At 37.0% G+C, this 23,964-nt stretch overlaps 1 protein-coding gene across 1 annotated transcript in view; it reads left to right on the top strand.

Annotated features, from left to right (window-relative positions):
• The window catches only part of GABRB3 (gamma-aminobutyric acid type A receptor subunit beta3), a 232,384-nt gene that overhangs the window by 77,513 nt on the left and 130,907 nt on the right, over positions 1-23,964 (top strand). Inside the window, exon 2 of the mRNA XM_034431367.3 lies at positions 18,624-18,671. Within this exon, the coding sequence (XP_034287258.2) occupies positions 18,624-18,671 (48 nt within the window). The remainder of the gene's footprint in view (positions 1-18,623; positions 18,672-23,964) is intronic.

Below are 23,964 nucleotides of genomic sequence, written 5' to 3' on the forward strand. Positions count from 1 at the left end.
ATAAAATCTGCTACTTTGTCAACCAGAGTCTGTAATGTGGGAGCTGCAAAAATAGGTTTAATTGGCTCTCAGCTGCCCACCCATTCAAATTACTTGAGCGACAAATGGAAATCTTTTAAAGTAGCAAACTCCGTTGTGTAACAAAAGTCCGTTACAGCAGAGGTACTAATAGTTGTTTCCCAATTTAGTGTTAGAGATGTTGTAAATCGATTTTCATTATTAACAGAAAGCATGGCTATTGGAAAGCATCAAATTTTAAAGACTTGTGAATGCAGGAGACTGTCCCATCCATTGTCTCATCTAATCTAGTATTACCAACACTTCTTGGCAACAACTGCAGAATTTAAGTTGTGAATTTACCCTCTCCTACCAAGACATGTGGGCTTTTTTTTTTTAAAAAAAATGCAGAATGTGTATTAGTTTATATCTCGAAGGACCTCTCATGGACTATGCATGTTAACATGCTTGTGAAGAAGGCACAGAAGAGGTTGTACTTCCTGAGAATGCTCAGGAAGATAAATCTATCTCAGCATCTACTTCTGTCCTACTATCGCAGCACCATTGAGAGTGTCCTGACATATGGCATTCTTGCATGGTATGGGAGCAGCTCTGTAGCGGACAGAAGAGCTCTACAGAGAATCATTAAAACTGTCCAGAATATCATCGTGCTCCAGCTACCAACCCTGGATGACATCTTCAAATCTCTCTGTTTGAGGAAGTTGCATAACATTCTCAGTGACTCTTCCCATCCTGTTTACAATCTTTTTGGACTGTTGCCTTCTGGCAGAAGATGCAGAACAATTAAAACTCGGACCACATGTTTTCTGAATAGTTTTTATCCCAGAGCTATAATTGCACTCAACAATGAACTAAAGGGACATCATCAACGAGCTGTTGGACAGCATTACTTGGTCTGTTGTGTGAATGTTTAGGTGGTTTAGGGGTGGGGAATTTGTGATGGGGGGGTGTTTGGGGATTGTTATGTGTGTTAGACCTGGTCTTTGGGTATTAAGTGAATTTTGTTGTATGGGTATACTGTGTGTACATGTACAATGACAATAAAGTTTGATGATGATGATGATGATGATGATGATGATGATGATGATTGATCTAAATTTCAAAATAATGCAGTTACATAGATTTCTTTGTCCTGTCACTACTATATTTCTGATATAAAAATGCCAATCCTTCTATTTTACATGAAAATCTGAAGTGAAAACTGATTTTCAATCTAAGAACCTAACAGAGTATCTGTGAACATTATTAGTAGTCTGTGAGAAAACACACTATTAAGAATGGAATAACTTTAAATATTAATTACACTTAAAATAGTGAATTTTTGTTCACTTTTTGAAATTCAGCTTCTGGCACACTGCCCAATATTCAGGTGAGGCCTTTCACATTTCTAATTTAAATCATATAGACCATTTGCTAATATTCCAAGATGCAAAGGTGGAGCTTGCAGCCAATATGAAAGTAGCTTTCATATAGCCTCATTAAAATAAAATATGCATCTTGAAAGAAATACTTGCCATGCTCTCGAGTTTTACAGTGCTGTTGTCTCATGTGTGATATAACAAAGAGGGCTGCTTCTCATTTTGTGAGAAAAACTGTTTATCATTTTATGAGACAAAACCGGTAAAATTTGGCCTTTCTAAAATCCTCACCTCAGCTAGAATGACATATGTGTTTGTGTTATACTTTCTCTGTCCTAAATCAAGAAAAGACAAAATTGCCTTGGCTATTTTTATTTGTGTCATTGACACCACTGCTTCCTGTCCCTGTTTTGAATTTGGATGGGAACTTAAGAAGATGCCAAGTACTGTTCCTCTATTAGAAGTGATTGTCATGTTGTGGCTCTTATTGACCTGAATTTTTTTCCCCTCCTTCTTCTCCAGCAGCAAAAGTGATTACTTTGGGGGATGGAATGGATTCAGTGTTAACGCTTGCTTCAGATATACCTTCATTTTGGCAGTTGGTTTAATAGGTCAGCGGAATTGCAAAGATATGTAAGCAAGCTGAAAAGAACAAAAGTAATGGAAAAGTCCATTCCTCAAATAATATGCTGATGTTCCCATCAGATGTTATTTTTAAAATAAAATCTCATTTGAAAATGTAAACTAGGCAGGGCCAGACTGATTTTTCTTTCTTAAGATTCTGTTTGTTTTATTGAATTTCCTAAATGGAAATTCTATCAAATTTGATTTTTTTTTCACTTTTTCATTTTCAAGATACTTATAAATACATTTCTATATAGTGAAGGATCTGCAAAGTGAAAATGAGTTGGTTGTTTGCTTTCATACTATACCCAAAGGTAACATTGACTGTTGAATGTGATAAAACTATAGGGCAGAAATAAAGCATCCATGAAAATAAATGGAATGTTTATTGAATGATTCAGAATTGACCAGAGAATAAAACATACGATGTATCCTTGGTATTTAATGCAGTATATTTATTGACAAATTTATAAACTTGTGGTGAATTTAAAGGTGATTGCCGGTTTGAAACATGAATTTTAAGACTTGCAAATGCTGGTACAAATCAGTGGTGGGTTTCTATTGGTTCACCCCGGTTCGGGCAAACTGGTAGTGGCGGCAGCGGGAGGCTCCGCCCACCCGCCCGGACATCATTACGCGCACACACATGCTCCCAGTTCCGAACCGGTAATGAAGGTAAGTGGAACCCACTACTGGTACAAATGTTGTCTTTTGCAAGAAATATAGCAAAAATGGCTCCATGTAACAATGTGCTTCTGCCCATTGTGTAATGCTGCAGTGAAAAAAAAAACAGTATTGAAGGTAAGTGAATGTGTTGTGTGTAATAAAACAAAAAGAGATCAAGACAGCCTTGAAGTCTGATTCTGTATCCAGTTTCTAGGCTAGAATAAAGTACATTTCTGCTGAAGATGATGCTTATGCTACAAATATTTGTTTTTTCCTTGGTATCTTTATTTTTATTAGTAGTATTAATATGTTGCTTTTATTTTGAATCCTCCCGAGTTTCCCAGAGTCATTAGTAAGTAAACAGCCCTAGAAGAGGAAGGAAGAAGGGAGGGAGGGAGGGAGGGAAGGAAGGGAAGGGAAGGAAGGAAGGAAGGAAGGAAGGAAGGAAGGAAGGAAGGAAGGAAGGAAGGAAGGAAGGAAGGAAGGAACCAAGGCTAAATGAATATAGATTTAATATTGAAGTGAAAGTTAAAAGAATTTCATGTATAGATAGTTCATACAGAAAGATTGTCATTGTCGTGACAAAGATTGTTATTCATCTTCTGCAAATATATGAACTAAGTGTGTACATTGAAAGAAAAGGCAAAAAAGTCATAGTTTGATGTAGTTGATGAGAAAGAGAAATGAGAGGTTTCAAGAAAAAAAAAAACCCTTAAATCAATGTATGGATATGCTGAAAGCAAGAATAGTATTCAAGGAAGAATAATTTTGAAAAATAAACAAGCATGTAGGGCTATACTAAGTAGTGTTAGTATAAACTAGATTATTTTTCTACCTTTATTTATTTGTTTCTTTGTTTGCTGGCTTCATTATTTTTATAAATAACTCAAGGTGGCAATCATATATCTAATACTCCTTCCTCCTCCTATTTTTCCAACAACAACCCTGTGAGGTGAGTTTGGCTGAGAGAGACTAACTGGCCCAAAGCCACCCAGCCAACTTTCATGCCTAAATTGAGACTAGAACTCACAGTCTCCTGGTTTCTAGTCTGGTGCCTGAACCCCTAGACCAGTGTTGGCGAACCTTTTCCTTTTTGCATGCCAAAAGAGTGTGTGTGCATGCGCAATAGCTCGCGCGTGTGCTGGCAGCCATAATGCATGCGTGCACGATCCCCCTATGCTCCCCTACACATGCACGCACCCCCCCCCCGTGCCTGTTTTGGACCTGGAAAGCGTCCTGCACCAAATTTTGCCAGCCCCAAGCCTCCAGCTGGGAAGGAGGGAAGCATCAGGGAAGCAGCAGTGCAAGAATCTCCGGGGTGAGAGAGCACACTTCTCTCCCACCCCACGCCAGCTGGCTTCTTCTGTGGTCCAAGCCTCCAGTTGGGAGGGAGGGAAGCCTCAGCCTGCTGCTCCTGCCGCCATCAGGGAAGCAGCAGTGTGAGAATCCCCAGGGCGAGGGGGCACTCTTCCCTCCCACCCCTTCTGCTCCTTCCCCGGCATTGGCTCAGCCAGTGGCACAGCAGCAGGCATGGCAGAGGTTGGGCAACAGGCCCAACTGCAGGCAGCGCAGCACCCCCGCCTGATCCCCACCACGACCACCGCTGCGCCACCGGCTGAGCTGACCCAGGCTCTCTGGCCACTGCAGGGGGAGATGGTGACGCCCATAGCCCAGGGGACCCGCGCAGCCAGCGGAGCAAGCCAAGAGGGTTTCTCGGCCCCACTTTGACAGCAGGCATGGGGTTACCTGTGAGGGCAGCCCAGCCCTCACCCACCCTCACCAGTTGCTGGTCCGCCAAAACCCCACCAGCTGCACACTTGCTCAGCCAGCATCTCTCAGTGGGGAGGATCCAGAAGTGGTAGGGGAGGCTGTGTGGGGGCAGGGCAGCTCTTGTGGGGTGCCCAAGCTGGCCAGGTGCTCTGCACCACCTGGGGCATGCAAGAAGCCCGTTCAGATGGGAAGGGAGGGAAGCCCCAGTCCGCCTGTCCTGGCTGATAGCTCTGGGCTCTCCGCTCTGCGTCTTTTGGCATGTGGGCCTTTGCTCTTGCCACTGCTGGTCTTTGCACACGCATGTGTGCCAGAAATCAACCAACTGGCCAACGCACATGCGCACACTGTAAACAGGAAGATCATTTTCCTGGAGAATGCATGCACAATGGGCAGCTGATCTTTCGGTTTCTGGTGCATGTGAAAACCAGCTGGCTGGCACACCGGAACCCAGAAGAACAATGGGTGATGGCTCCGTGTTCCCAGAGAGATGGCTCTGCGTGCCACTTCCATTATGGCGCTAGATCAAACTGACTTTTCTCTTCTTTCTTTTATTCTATGTTTTGTATAATGTGGCTTAAGGTAATGATACATACATTGTAATTTATGAAATATTGAATACTGATTAAAATTAATTACTTGTAACATTTTAAGCCATCCCTACTTGTAATGTAAGTTAGTTTTTAACTGCAAATATACACACCAGCCACTCTCCTACACATGAACTATTTTTTGCACACACATTTAAGTTTGCACTCTATCATAGAAAAAGAGACTGCATAAAACTGTAGTCAGCAAACATAAACTAATGCAAGTTTACTTTGTGTAAAGCCTCATTGAGTTCAGTGATCTTATTATCAATTAACTATGTATAGATTGCTATTTACCTAGCTTACTCCATATAAGCTGCAGCTGAAAGCAGGCAAAAGATTCTAGAAGTATTGAGGTACTTTGTTTGGTTTTCCCTTTCTATTGGCAACAGAAAAAGTGACTTTTGTTCTGTAAGCACAAGAAAATCTTTGCATTCTCAAGCTCTAGCAAGATCATTGTGGCAGGGAGCTGTTAAATATATTGGGGACTTTTAGTCTTTTTCATTCAGCATGTTAATCTCATCATCTTAGTCTCTCTATATGTGACAGATAGCAATAGCAATAGCACTTAGACTTATATACAGCTTTACAATGCTTTCTAGCCCTCTCTAAGCAGTTTACAAAGTCAGCATATTGCCCCCAACCATCTGAGTCCTCATTTTACCCATCTCAGAAGGATGGAAGTCTGAGTCAACCTTGAGCCTGGTGAGATTTGATCTGCCAAACTGCTGGCAGCCGGCAATCAGAAGTAGCCTGCAGTACTGCACTTTAACCACTGTGGCTCTTCAGAGGAGTGCCTGCAGTACACAGGTCCATGGATATTCCCCATGATTCAGAAACTCATTTTCCAGAGTTCTTATTTGAATGAAGAGCCTTATAGATATAGGAAGCCCACCATGGCAAACATTTGCTATCCCTCCCTTTCCCGCATACCAAAGAAAATTGAGGTGGGGCAAACTAGAGCTTCTTTCTCATTCTCTTCTCACTACAAGGGTTAAGTTGGTGTTTAACAACTATTGTTGTAACAACTATTGAATACCCTTGTTAAGGGCATCTTTATAGCCCTGTAGAATTATTTGTCATGTTTGTGAGATGGGCCTCCAAATAAATCAAATAAAATAAATAAGGTTGATGCAGGCCACATCTGCACAACTGCTTTGCTATGCTCTCCTCCCATTCCAGCACAAAATCATGCCACCCTAAATGTTGTCTCCTGGGTGTGCCCTTAATGCACTTCAGCAGTGAGTCCATGCTGCACTTCTACCCATATAATTTAATATGCAATGTTCCAAGTCATGTAATTGGTGATTCGGTTGGCTGAAATTCCAGCCCTGCCCAATAGGTCATTGATGCCATGAAAACCTCCTACAGTTAGAATGTACAAAACTCTGGTTATACCATATGCTACTCTTCCTTCCTTCCTTCCTTCCTTCCTTCCTTCCTTCCTTCCTTCCTTCCTTCCTTCCTTCCTTCCTCCCTCCCTCCCTCCCTCCCTCCCTCCCTCCCTCCCTCTCACATCACTAAACCAAATGAACTTTTTTTTATTCCTTATATTTATAGTTAGCCAGTGGGTTCTTTGATCATTTAACCACTCAGTAACAGCAAAGAAATTATAGTTTTTAATGTTTTTCTGCTGCCATCCAGTGGTCACCCAGATTTGTGCAGTTAGCTGCTAAATAAATATGGTTGAAGAGTTGGTATACTGGGTTGTGCTGTAGGTACCCTAAACTATCTCAATGTATTTCACTCAAAAATGAAAACCTTCCAGGTTCTCTTAATTGTTCCAAATCTAGTTTTATGAAGGAAAGCTAAAGTATTAAAAATAAAGAAAACCATGAACTCCCTTCCTCTTGTTTGGCCCCCCAAAAATGTTCTCTTTGGCTGGTCTGAATACCGTTTCTGTGGGCAATAAGTCCATATTGGCACTTATTGCAATAATGGAAAAGACATTTCAACAATAATGGAAAAGATACTTTATTAACCATGTTGGGAAGTTCATGCTAATCTATGCTAATTTATGTTGCTTAATTCCCTTATTTTGGACTTAGAATGGCTAAATAATTCTGCATCCCTATCCTAGTATCTGTCTGTTCCTATGTGGAAATCAACAAGCAATTTGAGACATATAACAATTTAGTTGTTTATAAAATCCTTCCTTCCAGATCACTGTGACATCTTGCTTACTGCTGTCTAGGAAGAAAATTCAAAACACGCCCTTTTAAGGATTGATTATCTCTTTGCAGGTCAAAAGTAATGTAATCCTTAGGTTATGTTTTATTATATTGCCTCTTTTATTAGGAATAAAGTACACTGTGCCTCTAAAATCAGATTGTTTTTAGATTTATTTTACATTTACATTCTTCTACTATTGGCTAATTAGTAAATCTCAGCATCCTTGACAGTAGGGAAATTCTATCTTATGTTTCATTCAAGATCAGATGTTAAATTCTGACCCAGCAACATATACTATCTCTTCCTAGATAAGAATTTTGTTTGTTTGATTTTTATACTATGCTTCACATACAAGGCACCTTTTTGTTTATTTTTGCATTATTTTGTTATTGATCATAAACTGCATTAAAAAAAACCCTATCCTAATAATTTTAGATTAGGAAAGGAACAAAGGATCCAGGGTTTCACTGGAAGCAGCAAACACAGGGAAGAAAATGCCTTATTATGCAAGGAGTGTAGAGGAGTAGAATTGCCTTTCCTATTAATTAAGTCCTTTCAATTTCACTTTCAATTAATTCAAATTTCAAGTTCAAGTTCAAGTGAATTCAAATACACTCTCAATTCATTTTCAACTTTAAATCCTGGACAAGGTGTTCAGTTTCAGAACTTTGTTATTTTTCTTCCTCAGAAAGTGAACAAACAGTTTTCTAAGGAGAAAAAGAGGCTGTGGACAAGCACTGCAGAACAAGCAGGAATCCCTGAAAGCCTAATAGATATGAAGACTCTTATAGGCAGACAATTTCTCCATAACAAATATTAATCTTTGGCCCATGATGGGAGCGAGCCTAGTGTACACCTCATCCTTCTGGAAGTGAGGCAGTAACTACACTTCTCCCCAAAATTCAGTCACTTGTTTTCATTATTTCTCTCAGACTCATAGATCTAAGGGATTACAGTCATATTAAAATATTGTGGTCAGGTAGTGCTGTGATAAATGACCTTATATAATCCTATACAGAATGGAAATAACAACTCTCATATTGTTGGGGACAGCTTCACCAATGAAGTAGTTTGTCCTTTGCTTTAATATTATGGGTTCCCCCTTCTCTATCTTGTTCCCACCTTAATGCCATTTCTTCTCAGACAGAAAAAGGTCACAATCTAATTAAATATAAATAAATGGCATTTATACTGCCCATACTAGTCACTTTTAGTAGTTCACCTAAGAAAGGTCTCCTATGTTCTTTCATAAAATGGGTAGAGGGCAAGCACAGAGCATCAGTAAAATATCAGAAAAACATTTTATCCATATTTATTGCCATGCTAAGATGATTCACTTTAATTACTGCTGAAATAGTATGTTACTGCTGAAATAGTACATTAAAGCAAGAAAGCCTATTCCATTTGAAATACACTCAAATCTTCTGAATCTAGTAGCTACTATATATGCAAGAATTCTGGTATACATATAATGCATACTAGATTTTTCTCACTCATTGCAGTTAAAAGGAAGAAGTCCCTCTAAATTTATTAAAGTTCCTTTTATAGAGAGTTCTTTTCTAGGTACATTAAAAATATCATATCACATAGTAATGTATCAGTCAACTGGGACTTATAAAAAGCAATATGGATCTGCAAATGGTACTGAATTTAAGTTGTGATTTCATTTTGCTGCCTGGAACACCTACAAAACCAGATGACGAGTAACAAATTATTTTGATTTCTCTCTTCAATCTCACCCATCATGATGTTGATGTTGAAAAGCAGTTTTAAGAATGTTCTTCAAATAATGTTTTCTTGTTAATTCCTCTACAAAGGATTCTGAAACACCTGTGGCTGGAAACTTGTCCAAGTCAATTTGGAAAATGAACAAATCTTCAGCTTCTATCTAGACATGTTCATTTCACTACTGAATGGAGATGTAACTCCTCTCAAATGCTTTTCCAATCTGCTGGACTTGTCTTCTGAGGACATAGCAGGCCAGTTTTCCTCAATTTTTGCCATAGCTGATATTCATTGCAGACTATCTTTTAAAATACACATTTTCCGTTGCACATGATGTGGATTCTGAGGAATTTAGTGCATCCTGTAATGTTTTTAAAAGTATTCACTGTACTTAAGTTTAATCTTTGTCTTCTTGCCCTCTTCACCTATCCCTATAATAATATCAAGAATTGAATTCAAGGTGGAACAAGTAGCTTTCACAATCTACAGTGGTACCTTGGTAGTCAACTGCTTTGAAACTCATTGAATTTGATACTCATTTGATACGCATTTTGACCTGAAAATTTTGTCTTGGTACTACCGGTAACTCTTTGTTTGCTACTCAAAGTAGAACTTGTCAGTGTTGGCTGCATTATGATTCATTACATTATTTCTTACGGGAAAAAATTGTTTCGTACTCATCATTTTTGGTACTCATCATGCCTCTCAGAACCAATTAATGATGACTCCCAAGGTACCATTATTATTAGTATTTTCTTGAATGGTCTGAATATTTAAGTTTCTCTTGTAATGGAAGGATCAGATACAGTTCTTAGCATCCCATTTATGTTCCCAAAGCCTCCCAGAACAAATAGAGACAAGCATTTTGGATTATTTTGCATTTGAGGTGGTTTTAAGGATGCTTATGGGCAAAATGGGTTTCTTTAAACTGACCCCAAAATGCCCATTTTAGTTTTTTGATAACATGTATGCAAGGGTTCAGTGAAAACTAATGACTCCAATGTTGTGTGACCAATACAGATGAACAAAGAGCTCTGACATTGTTTTTTAACATCAATTGGCAAGAAAAAGTTGTGATGCTATTTTTCACAAAATGGAAACCTGCAGTTTAAAGAATATGGGTGATAATCTTGATAGAAATGTGCAAGAAAACAGAAACATTCTTTAAGTTCTGAGAAACAAAATATTTGTAAACTGCTCAAGCAATTCACTGGGGCATTGTAGAAAGTAAACAGGCAATAGCAAAATTGTGCTCACCATCTTATCACATCTGCTTCATAGTCTAGACTTCATGTCACATATCTTCCATCTTTTTCCCAAATTGAATAAATATTATTATGGGCATCTATTTGACTCAAATATGGGGAGTGCCCAATGCAAAGCAAAATTCACTAGTACTGAAATAGCAAAACGATTGTATCTTTCATTTCACAATACATGAAGAGACTCACCACAATTTAATTAGGGAAACTGTTCACATCTTAGGCCAAGCCAAATTCAAAAAATGCTAGGAAATTCCTGGAAGTGGCAGAGAAATCAGCTTTTAATAGGCATAGAGATAAACACATTTACACACCATTCAAAAGAGACAAAAAAGAAAAGAAAAACAAAAAGATAAGAACTAATCCTTTACGAAGACCAACACTCAGATAAGCAGGGATCAACACCAGACAATCAGACAGAAAACAATAATAAAGGAAATACCAAGGAGAAACGGACAATCCTATGAAAACTGACAGGGCAAGTTACTGCAAATAACAGGGAACAAACCCCACACTAAGTAACACTTGTTACTTAGTTGGGTAATGAAACATTACCTAACTAAGATAATGCAAACAACCAAGCTTAAACAGCACCAAAGACTCCATAGTTCCACCCTGAGCTACAGATATTAGGTTGTAACTTTAAAATAAAATGGGATGACATTTTTATCTGTGAGGAGTTGTACTGTAAAATGTCCATGTCAGAGAAATACTTGCAAGGCATTAACAATAGATTTCAAAAACTAAAAAAAAGTCTGCAATTTTGTTTTGTGTGGGCACAATCACTTTGGGATTAGATTCTCTCACCAGGTGCTTCTCTTGACATGAATTGCTGAGAAACTTAAATGGAAAGATAGATTGTATTGGTATCCTTGTGGGCTTTCAACTGGCTTCTAGTGTGGAGATAAAATGCAGAATTATAAGCAGCAATGTGGTAAGTGGAGTCAGTGCTTGTATAGGAAATGCTGTGTCAACATTTAATATTAGTACATGGACATACAGGATTTATGAAAAGTTAATAAAAGGAAACAATTTAAAAGAGAGTCATTATTTATAAAAAGTATTAGCTTTACAAAAGGATGAATGTAGTATAAAAAGTTTTTAATATAGTGTTAAACCTGAGTACTTTTCAGAGCAAAATGTACACACTATTTAACTTCTAATTAATTTTTGCATGCAGTTTAATTACAGAAGACTAGTAATAAGTTTATGAAACAAAGAAGGTTTTTGAATTCCTCTGTCCTTCCCTTTGAACAAAGCTGTTTGTCCAATAAGATCTACATTGGAGCATTGGAAATATACCAGAATATTGAAAGATTTATATTAACATCTATTTCATTAACATACAAAATTAAAGACATCTAATGGCATCTTAAATATGGATTCCCAATCTTTTTTACACTACCCAGTACATAATGTACCTTTTTTCATGCTTCTGATGAAGTAAACTTTTTCTGTCCCTAACATTATCAGCAGTTGACCCATCATAGCACGATTAATATTTTTTTGTACTAATAAATCTATTTCTTCAGTCATTTGGACTGTTTGCTTTTTATTTCCCCCTGGAGTAAAAGGATCATAAGTATTGCAAGATACCACTATACTATTAACCAGAAACATTATCTACTCCCTTTGTCTCTCTCCAGATTTGCTTGATTCTGTGTTCTATATGAAATAACATTATTAGAACATAGGAGCAAGTACATTGGCATAAGACAACATTGTATGTTTGTCTAAGTCATGCATTTATCAAACAATACAATAGATAATAGAAAAATAATCAATTTTAGGTTTCAAATTCCAAATTCCAAATCAGAATAAATATGTGATATATCCCTAACTGGAACAATCTTAATTTGGTTAGGAATAATTTCTTTAAATGTATGTAGTTATTTCACTACTATAAATGTTCAAGTTACATTTCTCAGGCAGGATCATATATTTAATTTCCAAGTTCTCAGGTAAGGTTGGGAAAGTTGCCCATATGAAAATTTACTAATTATTAGAGTTAACAACATGAAATAGCTGGATATTTGGAAAATTGGTGTAAAATAGCCTCTTGTTAGCATACAGATCAGGTCTAAAGTGCTGGAAAACTTTGATCGTGCAAAAGCAGATGGCCGGCTGTCCATGGAGGATGTTATAAAGTCTATTTAAACCACAGAGGAGTGATTAGGGGTGGGACATGGCAGCACAGGTGTTCATTATTACTACTTTGGAAAGCTCAGGCTATTAGACAGCTACTTTCACTTTTAGGGTTGTTCTTAGTTTAGAGAAGAGAATGAAAAGGAGACAAAATAACTCTTGCCCGAACCATCTGGAATTCCAGCACTTTGGTCAAACTTTTTTGGCTGGATTTTGGTCTGTGTTTTCCAAATACTGCAGCCAGTCCATTCTATGGATATCTCTTTCTGATCCCACTGCATCTTAGGTTGCTGATTCCCCCTTTCTCTACTGATCCTCTCTCTGGGAAAAGAAGGCACACGGTTTAAAGACAGGCATTATAGGCTTGGTGTGGATCGATATGAAAGCTGAGTGAGTGACTTTGGGCCAGTCACTATCCCTCAGCCCAACCCAATTCAAAGGGCTGTTGTGAAGAAAATAGGAAGAAGAATCACTATTAGGTATGTTCATTACCTTGAGTTATTTATAAAAATAATAAAGAGATAAAACAAACAAACAAATAAAAGAGAGGGAAATGGGGAAATGAGACAAAGACAACCAATGGCAGCTACAGCATAACATCTATGATTCTTCTGCTAAATAAACATAATCTCTAAATGTGCTCAGGAAAAATACAATGGCTAATTTGCATAGAATAACTTTCTGTCATTTAAAAAAAATTGCATAAGTGTCTCAGAAGATGAGGTTGTATACAAGCTATCTCAGGGCTCTTCTTCACTTCTTAAGCTATCTTTTATCCTTTGTTTCTGTAAAAAGCATTTTTGGAATCCCAAGGGATTCATCCATTCATTCATAAATCTTGTCTATGAGATGAATACTATATGCTATTGCCTTGTTAATGGTATTTTCCCCAATTCTGGGAAATAAGTTCAGTTCTGGACTTTGTTTTATTTATTATATATCGAGAAATCAGGTGTCATCTTCAGGTGTCCTTGCTAAGAGTAATAATTATCTATGCTGTTTTTTCTTCTTGATGTTTCTTGTACTATAATTGGTTCCCAATATAATCAGGGTTATCCTTATCTCTTTAGCAGTTCTGTTTGGTCTTTTTCTTTTCTGGCCGAAGCAGTGCTAATTTCCTTCATTAATCTTTATGTCATAGAAATGTTATGTATAATAATTCTATGGCAGGGATGAGGAATGATGGCCCTTTTATGACTTGTGGACGTCAACTTCCTGCTGCCTAAGGAATTCTGGGAGTTGAAGTCCACAAGTCATAAAGGGACCATGGTTCCCCATCTCTGTTCTATGGTAACAGAGATGTGGGCCTTCTGAAGGAGTCTGAAAGGAGGAACTCCAAGCATGTGGGCCAAAGCTGGTTGTCTGTGCTGTAAGCCATTTACCTCTGACTACAAAGAATGATTTCCAGAAAGAAGTGTCAGTCTTCTTTCATTCATTTTCTCTTAAATAAGATTCTCCAAATCTTGTACTATTAGTTACAGAAGATGGAAGGGCACAATGTTGATTCATATGGACTCCATATGGATCCATTTTTGTTTTATTTATTATATATTAGATTTATATCCTGCCTTTTCTCTAGGAGCTCATAGTAGTTCATCCGTTTTTTTCTCTCAAACAATAACCCTATAAGTACCGGTAAGTTCGGCTGAAAAATAGTGACTGGCCCATTTATCCAATGAATTTCCATGCTTGAAGGTAGACATCAACCTGGGTCTGCTTGGTTGTAGGCCCACTATATTTACTGCCCCATAATGCTGGTTGTGTTATATTTGTATAATTTAAATATAACATTTAAATACTCTTGTTCAATCATTCATTCATGGCAAGAACTGATTCATAAATCCAACCCAGAAGTATTATATAACAACTCATAAATCCCCACTAGCATGTATTAGAAACCATAAAATATAAAACCCTTTAGATTTTACTGAATGGCTTTTCCAACAGTACTTTCTTATTTGCTTCCACAGTGCCAAAAGCACTTAAGTTCACTGCTATTTTTCTCTGTTCTAATATTTAGTCTTAACTAGTTGGAATGAGGAAATAAATAATGTTATTATTGACACAGTATTAAGTTGAAGGATCTCAAGAGTCAAACTTTTTAATGTTTAAATAAGTGCTACACACACAAAGCATACACCCTGCAGCTATGGTCTGAGACTTTTAGGAGTTCCCAGAAGAAATGCATTCTAAAGAGCTGAAGTCCACTTAGCCATGAAAAAGTACCGCAAGCTATACTCATTTATGAATACATAACCAAACACCCTTACTGAACTTAGAATGCAGTAACATGTCATATTCTTTTGCTCCTGGTTCAACCTTTGAGCCCATTATATTGGGGGAAAATGTTCTAATATAGTTTTTTAGTACAGTCTTTGTGTTGCTGTGTGCAGTTCATATTGGTTTATGCTCTCTGGCTTCCATTCAGACACATAGCAATACCAGTTATCAATCATCTTCCATCTGGTGCTGTTAATAACGCTATAGTAGCAATTTTTAAAGAACAAGCAGTCATAATGACAGTTACAATACTTTTGCCTTCAAAAAATGCACATCTAATTACATGACAGTCAAAAGCCCAAGCTTACTTCTATATCTTCTATGCTTATATTTTTTAAATTTTCTAATGGACAGTAATCATCTGAAACATATAGTTTGTGAATAGAAAACTGATATTATGTGTCTGGTTCTATCTTTATTATTCTTATTACTACTTAAATTACGCTTGCCAATACGATGAAAATATCTGAGGCTGATTTAGGGAATATTTAGTATAGAGTAAAGTTGTAAACTATGTTTATTTCCTATATTTCAAAATAATTTCTAGGGATCCTTTTGCTAATGATTTTTTAAAAAATGCCTCTTACATTTTAGAAAGCCAGACAACACAAAAGAAAGGAAGCATTTGAATCTGAAAAATCATCTGCACTGTGAACTATCCAACAATTATCCCTATTCTAATTTTTGGAATCCAGATTAAAATGTTTGCACATTGGAAAGACTTGGCCATAACAAACTAAAACATACTGGTACTTAAATTTTAAAGCTATACTTTTCCTTTCTTTTAACATGACTATGCTTTCATCCAAACAATGTTTTTAGTCAGTTATGATTATGTAATCTCCTTTTATTCCATTTCTAAACAAAAGTGGTTGTAGAAGATGACCAGGCTGAGCCAAGGAAGCAGTCAAATGCATCATCAGTCATGACTCCCTTCCCACCCACAAGAGATCTAAATCCAGCCTATCTTGAATTCCTTCTCCAGGAAATTCTTGCTAATTTCCCTTGACCATTAATACTTCAGATTCTTGTAGAGAGGTTAAGCTTACAATAAATCTTTATACTCATTTAAACTGCCTAAATCTCCTGAATTCCTCATGAAGTGTTCTAACTTATTGCAAACAGAGATTTTTTTTAATTTGCAAGTTTGCCTCCAAGCATATCATACCAATGGTTTGGTGATAATGTGTCAGACAGTTTTACTGCCATGTTTATGAGAGTAGAAAATGTGAAATGCAATAAAACAACAATGAATCTTACAATATTATAATCATATCTAAGATACTTAAAATTGAATGCTTTCTGAATATCAAATAAAAGTATTTCATGACTTCCTCTTAATAGTACTTAGACTTATATACCGCTTTACAGCGCTTTATAGCCCTCTCTAAGTGGTTTACAGAGTCAGCATATTGCCCCCAACAATCTGGGTCCTCATTTTACTGATTTCAGAAGGATGAAAGGCTGAATCAACCTTGAGCCAGTGAGAATTGAAGAGCCAAACTTCTGGCAGCGGGCAGTCAGCAGAAGTAGCTGCAGTACTGCATTCCAACCACTGTGCCACTATGGCTCATTAAACATGTTTTGTCTATAAGAGGGAAATCTGTAAGTTTGTATTAAAGCAAAACCATTTTATGATTTAAGCTTATTTAGAAATAATGCAAACAGTACCAGTGATATTTTTAATATGTTGTAAGGGTTATAAGTTATATTTTTGTTTTCACTATTATATGAGCTGATCCTCTTGAAAAGTCTTCAGATTTTAATATCAATTTAAAGAAACTAACGTATTTGCCAGAAACAGTACATTATGGACAATATATACTATGAAACTATGAAATAATATTGTGTGCACATAGGGAGTCTGTGTTTTTTTAATTTTCTCCAGATGGCAAAGCTGTGGTCTTAAAGATTAGTGATGATGATTTAAGGAATCACCTGTGTAGATTAAAAAAACCTGAAGCTATTTATAAAGCTGTTTTGTAGTATAAACTGAACTATGCGTCTCATTTTATTTTTTGCCTTCAATGTAAATATGCAGATAATTTTACCTGTAACACAGACTGTATGAAAAGTCAGGCCTTATAGGCCGACCACAGCATTTTATTAAATTTATTAACAACTCTGTTACTGAAGTCATATTTTCTGCAATCGAGTCTGGAGCGGTTCACTTTAAGTTTGTATCTATTGTGTGCTCGTGTATTGTTGTGGTTGAAGCTGAAGTAGTCATTGACAGGTAGGACATTGTAGTAGATGATTTTATGAGCGATGCTTAGGTCATACCGAAGGCGGTTTAGTTCTAAATTTTCTAAACCCAGAATTTCAAGTCTGGTGGCATAGGGTATTTTGTTATGAGCAGAGGAGTGGAGGACTCTTCTTGTGAAATATTTCTGGATGCACTCAATTGTATTAATGTCCGATATGCAGTGTGGGTTCCAGATGGATGAGCTGTATTCAAGAATTGGTCTAGCAAATGTTTTGTATGATCTGATTAGTAGTGTAATATTACCAGAGAAGAAGCTACGCAAGATTAGGTTTACAACCCTTAATGCCTTTTTGGCGATGTTGTTTCAGTGGACTTTGGCACTTAGATCATTTGATATGAGTACTCTAAGGTCCTTGACAGAGTAAGGGTCATCTACAAGGTCATGTCCACTTAGCTTGTATTTAGTGTTCTGATTCTTTTTACCAATGTGTAAGACTGAGCATTTGTTGGTTGAGATTTGGAATTGCCAATTTTTTGACCATTCTGACACAAAGTCAAGGTCTTTTTGAAGGATAGCAGCATTGTTGGTAGTGTTAAATAGTTTAACATCATCGGCGAAGAGAACGCAGTTACTTATAATATGATCACAAAGGTCATTTATGAAGAGTATGAAGAGTGTTGGTCCTAGAACGCTGCCTTAGGGGACACCACAATTAACAGGTACAGGATTTCATAGGGCGCTCCCTATTTTGACCACTTATTGTCTGTTTGACAGAAACACAGTTATCCAATTATAGAGGGGTCCGGAGATGCCGTAGGATTTTAGTTTTAGAAGTAGTTTGTCATGTACCACTGAGTCAAAGGCTTTACAGAAGTCTATGTAAATTGTATCTATTGCTTTGCCCTGATCAAGATTTGTAGTCCAAATGTTTTTGCAGTGTAGAAGTTGTAGATTACAGGATAATTTTTTTCTGAAACCAAATTGTTTATTAGACAGTAGGTTGTTTGTTTCTAGGTGGAGGGTAATGGATTGGGTGATGATTGATTCCATGACTTTGCAGGTGACCCAGCATAAAGAGATTGGTCTGTAATTTTCGACTAGGCTGGGGTCTCCCTTTTTGAAGATAGGGATGACCATGGCTAGTGACCATAGGTTGGGTAGGGAGCTGCCCTGAAAGATTTTTCAAAGATTATACTTAGGGGTTCTGCTATAGCAGTGGAAAGCTTTTTTAAGAAGTATGCACATAGTCCATCAGGTCCAATAGATAGAGATGGTTTCAGTCTACATAGTGCCTTTTCAACATTATCTTCTGTGAAATCTATTTGTGTTAGATCATTGTAGTCATTAGTAGTACCACTAGGGAATGTTGAGCATGAGCCATTGCTGTTAACAAAGACTGAGCCGAAGAATGTGTTAAAGAGGTTTGCTTTAACTGCTACATCTTTGCATTCTTTACCGTCAGGTCCTTTAAGGGGTGGGATGGAATTCATTCATAGAACTGTTTTTCTATAACGCTAACGCAAGTAACAAAGAATTCAGTGTAAACTAGTTAAAAAAGAAATTGTTAAACAATTAATAGACTATCATTCATTTAATAATTATGGAAGTCTTGCCTGAAACCAACATCACCCAGTTTCTAATACAATGGTTTCAGGATCAGACACTGTTGGATGTAGAAACATTTCTTCAGTTTTCTTCCCTTACTCTCTACTGGGGAAAAGAAGCGACAAGTGAAGCAAGCAGTCTTGAAAAAGTAATATGCAATATGTGGATAATATGGATTAAATATATACTTTTTCTTATTTTTAGGAATGCTGCTGAGGAGAACAAAAAATTATATGCAATCTATGGTGCAAGGTGAGTATTAAAAACTGTTTCCTATTTGTAGTGATCTCTATAAGGCCTTTCAAATTTATGTTGCTACCTGCATAATCTTAGATGACTCATAAACATAAGCTGCTCTGAATATACAATGTAATAGCAAACTTGAATGATCATGTCCTAGCCAATTTGGAAGAAAAATAAGCCACCATAAAACCAGGAATTGTCAGGTGAAAGAATCAGGACCACAAATTAACTTTCAGTTAAAAAGATTTATTGCTCATGCCTATACACAAGAATCTAGTCAACTAATGGTCAGCAGTATATTGGTGCTAGATAAGAGTCAATGGAATTCAAGGGGAGAAGCTGGACTTGGATTGCTTATGGAAACATAATTACTCCAGAGCCCAGACTGATTCCTCTCTTGTCTCCACGCCTAGGTGTTGCTTCTTCCTCTCCTACAAAAATATATTTTACATCCTATAGGATTTCTCTGTGTCTGCAAATATTTTCATATTTCATCTACAAATAATATTATTGATATATAATTATTATTAGTAGTAGTAGTAAACAAAGGAAAAACTCCTCTAATAACTCAAAAAATATTTGTGAACAATTATTGGGACTCAACTCACAGCGCTCATGTTGGTCTTAATCAAAATATTAGCTTCCACAAAAATACTTTGACTTGTTTTTGTTTTTTGAAAGTGGTAAGACAGATGCCAATTCATAGCTAACGAAAATCCTGAATTACTTAATTAGATTTCTGTGTGTAACTTAGGCTAAGTTTTGCCTTAATTATGTCTTGTGGCTGGGCTCATCTTGACTTTCTTCTGCAGTTGAGACAGATATAAAGAGAGTGATATGTAAAGATCTATCCATTTTAAAAATATTATTACATATTTATTTACAACATTTATATAACTTCCCATCATGATAATGCATAATTATAAAAGTAACATCTTTTTATCTAACTCTCATTTAAAAAGATTTCCAAACAGGTTTACATTAATAAATTCTGCCTGTCTCTTTTGATAAGTTTACAATCTAGGAAGTACCATACAAAAAGAAAAAGAGATGTATATAGGAACTGGAAATCAGTTCTTAAAATAATACAGTGGCTTTATGTGATGAATAGCTCTGTACAGTTTGGAGATACAAGGAGCCTAATGCAGATGTCCTTTCTGCAGAGCTGAAAAAAAGCTGTATTTTCCATTTCATCTTCCTCTTCATCTCCAGCAGCTTTTTGCTTAAAGTATCAGCTGTTTATTCTCCATGAGCAAACATATTGTTCTGCCCCATAAAAAACCCTGATGGGTTAATAGCTCTGGATAGGACATAGAGAAAAAGAGGTTAAGCCTATCCTTTTCTCCACCCACCTTTCTGCCACTCTTTTTCACTTCAAACTAAAAATGTGTTTAATATATCAAGGAAAGAAAAAGCACACCAATACATATTATTCCTTGCTTAGTACTGAAAATGATGCATTTTTTTAAAAAAAGTAATCCATATGTATGGCTATTCATAAAAGCTGACATTTCCTTTCCTGAAGGTTCCTCCCTGACTAATAAGGACAAATAGGGTTTTGGCTATTTATCCAGTTGGTGTTTATTATATCTCCATCTCTCTCTCTCTCTCCCTCTCCCTCTCCCTCTCTCTCTCTCCCTCTCCCTCTCTCTCTCTCTCTCTCCCCTCCCTCCCTCCCTCTCTTTCTCCCCCTCTCTCCCTCTCCTTCTCCCCCCTCTCTCCTTCTCTCTCTCCCCCCTCCCTCTCCCCCCTCTCTCCCTCCCTCCCTCTCCCTCTCCCTCATCTCTCCCCCTCCCCCTCTCCCTCTCTCTCTCTGAGACAGAGAGAAATATATAAGAAGAGAAAGTGTTGGTTCTAATTACATATGTCTTTTATTTGTGCCACAAACTGCATATTCAGGGACTGTTCTGCAGCAATATTCCATGTAGTGTTCTATGTATTTATGCCACATTGTTTGACCTTCTTACCATGCATTCAATAGGTAGTCTGCAGTGGAAAATTTCATGTGCATAATCATAAGATAATCAGTGATAATTATGTAACTGATTAATTTTAAAGATCCGAGAAGCAAACACAATGCTCATCAATAAGCATAAACAACAGAATCAAGTAAATATTCAAAGATGTGAAATAATGAAATACAGATTTAATTCTGGTGAATAGTACTGTAAAAAGAAGAGCTGATAAAGTTGGGGCAACTTGTCAACTGCAGTACTGACTCCCTCTCACGCACACATAATTTTGTTTTGAAAGTCTTATGGTATATCATACTTACTGCAAGTTAAAAAAAAAAATACATTGTGATCTGTAGTACTTTTTAAAGTGGTCTACCGGAAGTTCTCTTAACATACACCGTAGATTTATACTCCATCCTTTTAGCCTCTATATCAGTACTAAAAAGTAATCTGAATTCTTAGGTATTCAGAGTAGAGGAATGAATGGGTATCAGATTTGTCTATGTCCATTCCAGTTTAACCATAGTGCAAAAACTAGCATTCACAAAGCAATTTCTGATAAATTCAGATTGATCTAAAAATGAATGGAATCACAGGTCTTAAAGGAAATGACAAACGTGTGGAAATGATTCTCACTTAAGGGGATTGCATGTGGCTTTCATCTCTTTCGATATCAATTCCTGCCATCGTGATAACTAAATTGTACAAATGCATGCCATGCTGGCAATTACTTATCTCATTATGGCAGACTTGAAGAGTTATCTGGACCATATGCTTAGCCAGCCTGCAGAGCTTTTAGAACTGTTCTTTCCATATACCCTAACAGTTACCTTTCTTCTAAAGCCATATATCTCTCTTCCCCCCTCTTTTTTTACAGTCCTGAGCCTTTCCCCCTCCTCCAAATTAGATGTCCAACTCTATATCCTTAAAAAAAGGGGGAAAGGGGAAAAGCTTTCATCACACATCAGCAGAGATCAGAATTTTCCACATCCCACGAGGCTTTAAAATAGGCTTTGACAACAAGGTTTTGCTAACAGTGGATGCTATTTTAGTTCTTCATTGTCATTCTGGAAGAATTTTTAAGGTCTTGTTGCTAGAGAATGAAGAGTTAAGCTTTGCCTCTCAACAGAATAATTCCTCTTGTTGTCTTCACTGATTTCAGTGGAAATTTTAAAGCCTCATTGCTATGCATTTCTATGCAGCGATTGTCATTTGATTTTTTTTTTCTTCTGTTCAATCCTGTCTGATTCTCAGAGACTGCCTGGATAAGTCCCTGCAGTTTTCTTGGCAACATTTATCAGAAGTAGGTTGCCATTGCCTCCTTCCTAGGGTTGAGAGAAAGTAACTGGCACAAGGTCACCCAGCTGGCTTTGTGCCCAAGGTGGGACTAGAATTCTTGGTTTCCAGAGCACTAATTGTCAATACGCAACCACAATACCCTGAGGCAGGGGTGTCAAATCAAGGCCTGAGTGCCGAATCTGGCCTTTGGGGTGCTGAGATCTGACCCGTGGGACTGCTCTGCAGACAGCGAAGGACCAACCCACAGTGCTTCTGCCAGCAAAAAGAGAGTCCCAGCCAAAAATGGAACTCAGGAGCCCATTTTTGCTGGCAAAGCGCTTGGGCCATCAGAGACACTCTGACATGAGTGACATCAAGCTGGCCACACCCACTTGCCCCCCTGAGGTAAAATACAGCCCTAATGCAGCCCTCAATGAAATCAAATTTGACACCCCTGCCCTAAGGTTTAATAATTAAACCGATACATAAGGATAACCAGATATTTACTTAAAATATTTTATCTTGTTTTTTAAAAGACATTTTGTGCAATGAATCTCTTCAAGTATAGACATTTCTATATATTTCTTTCTCTCTTTTCTCCTATGTTCAAACCCTACTACCCATCTTCTATTGCTATTAGAATTTAATAGCATCATTGTTATCAATGGAAAATGTTTAAAAGTCTAGTTGTAGTATGTGTGGGTGTGAAAGTAAATTAATGAAGGAATACTGACAAGTATCTCTCTACATGGAAAATATTGAGGTAGGACATACCGGTATATTCACAGTCAGTTATCCCCATCTGCCTTGCTCACTTCTACTGCATCATGAGGCAAAATCAACCTGATATCAATTTTCCCTTGATTTAAATAATTACAAAATTCTACTTGTAAGTACAGTAGATTCTTCCTAGTATGGTTTCCTCTCCTATGTCTTGTTCTACAATTGTAATAATCTTTAGCCAGCATTGTCATTGTCCATATTGTCTAGAAATTATGAGGGGAGTAGTCAAACACATCTTAAATGAGGTAGCATACTGTACATTATTATATATTCTAGTTAAAGTTTCAGGCATTATGAGAAATTTGTATGCAAGAATCACTAAATTATGGAACTCTGGAATAATCTTACCAAGAGGATATTAGTCTTACATGTGTTGAATTGACTGAAAGTGAGATGTTCAGTGACATCTTTTATTTACTTTTAAACTTCATAAAATTTCTTCCATAAATTCAGTGCGGAGCAAAATTCTATGTTTATCTATTCAATGATAAATTCTTCTAAGAAAAATAAATTTTAGAGATACTGTACATATGTATCAAACTGCAGCTTCAATTTGTCCTCTAATTAAGGTTCATAGTGCATGGAAATTAGTAGTGGGTTCCACTTACCTTCACTACCGGTTCAGAACTGTGAGCATGAGTGGGCGCGCGCATGCTTTGCATACAAGCAGCACTTCTGTGCATGCGCAGAACCTTCTGTGCATGCGCAAAGCATCCGTGATGAAGTCCAGGCGGGTGGGCAGAGCCTCCCGCCGCTGCCACTACCAGGTCACCCAAACCGGGGCGAACCAGTAGAAACCCACCACTGATGGAAATGATTCTAAAGTGATGCATTTCTGAAAGGATAAATTCTAAAGGAAACAGATTTTTGTTTTAGTCCTTCTTTAATAAAAGTCACATTTATTCACTATAATAGTTTGTAATTGAACCATAGTGTTATTTTTTTCAAAATTCTCAATGCAGTTAATTTGGATTATTGCATGGATATTAAAGGAAAAAAAACCCTGATCTCTCTCTATAAATAGATGTTAATCAACTCTAATTTTTATATTATTTCAACCCTGACGAGTATAAGATTGAGTAATATGGAATACTACAGAAAATAAATAATAAAATTCTCTTTTAATATCTGAAAAGATCAAGTTACTATTTAAATTGGAACAAATTAAGACATAATCCAAAGAATGAATAGTCTATGCTAGACAATTCAAAGAATGTATTTTTTTTAATTGCTTGTCTGAGCCTTATGGGAAATTTTAATATATTTAACTTAAAAATTCTGGGATT

This window comes from Pantherophis guttatus, chromosome 5 (assembly GCF_059756535.1).
Source record: "Pantherophis guttatus breed Tessera chromosome 5, ASM5975653v1, whole genome shotgun sequence".
NCBI classification, from domain to species: Eukaryota; Metazoa; Chordata; class Lepidosauria; order Squamata; family Colubridae; genus Pantherophis; species Pantherophis guttatus.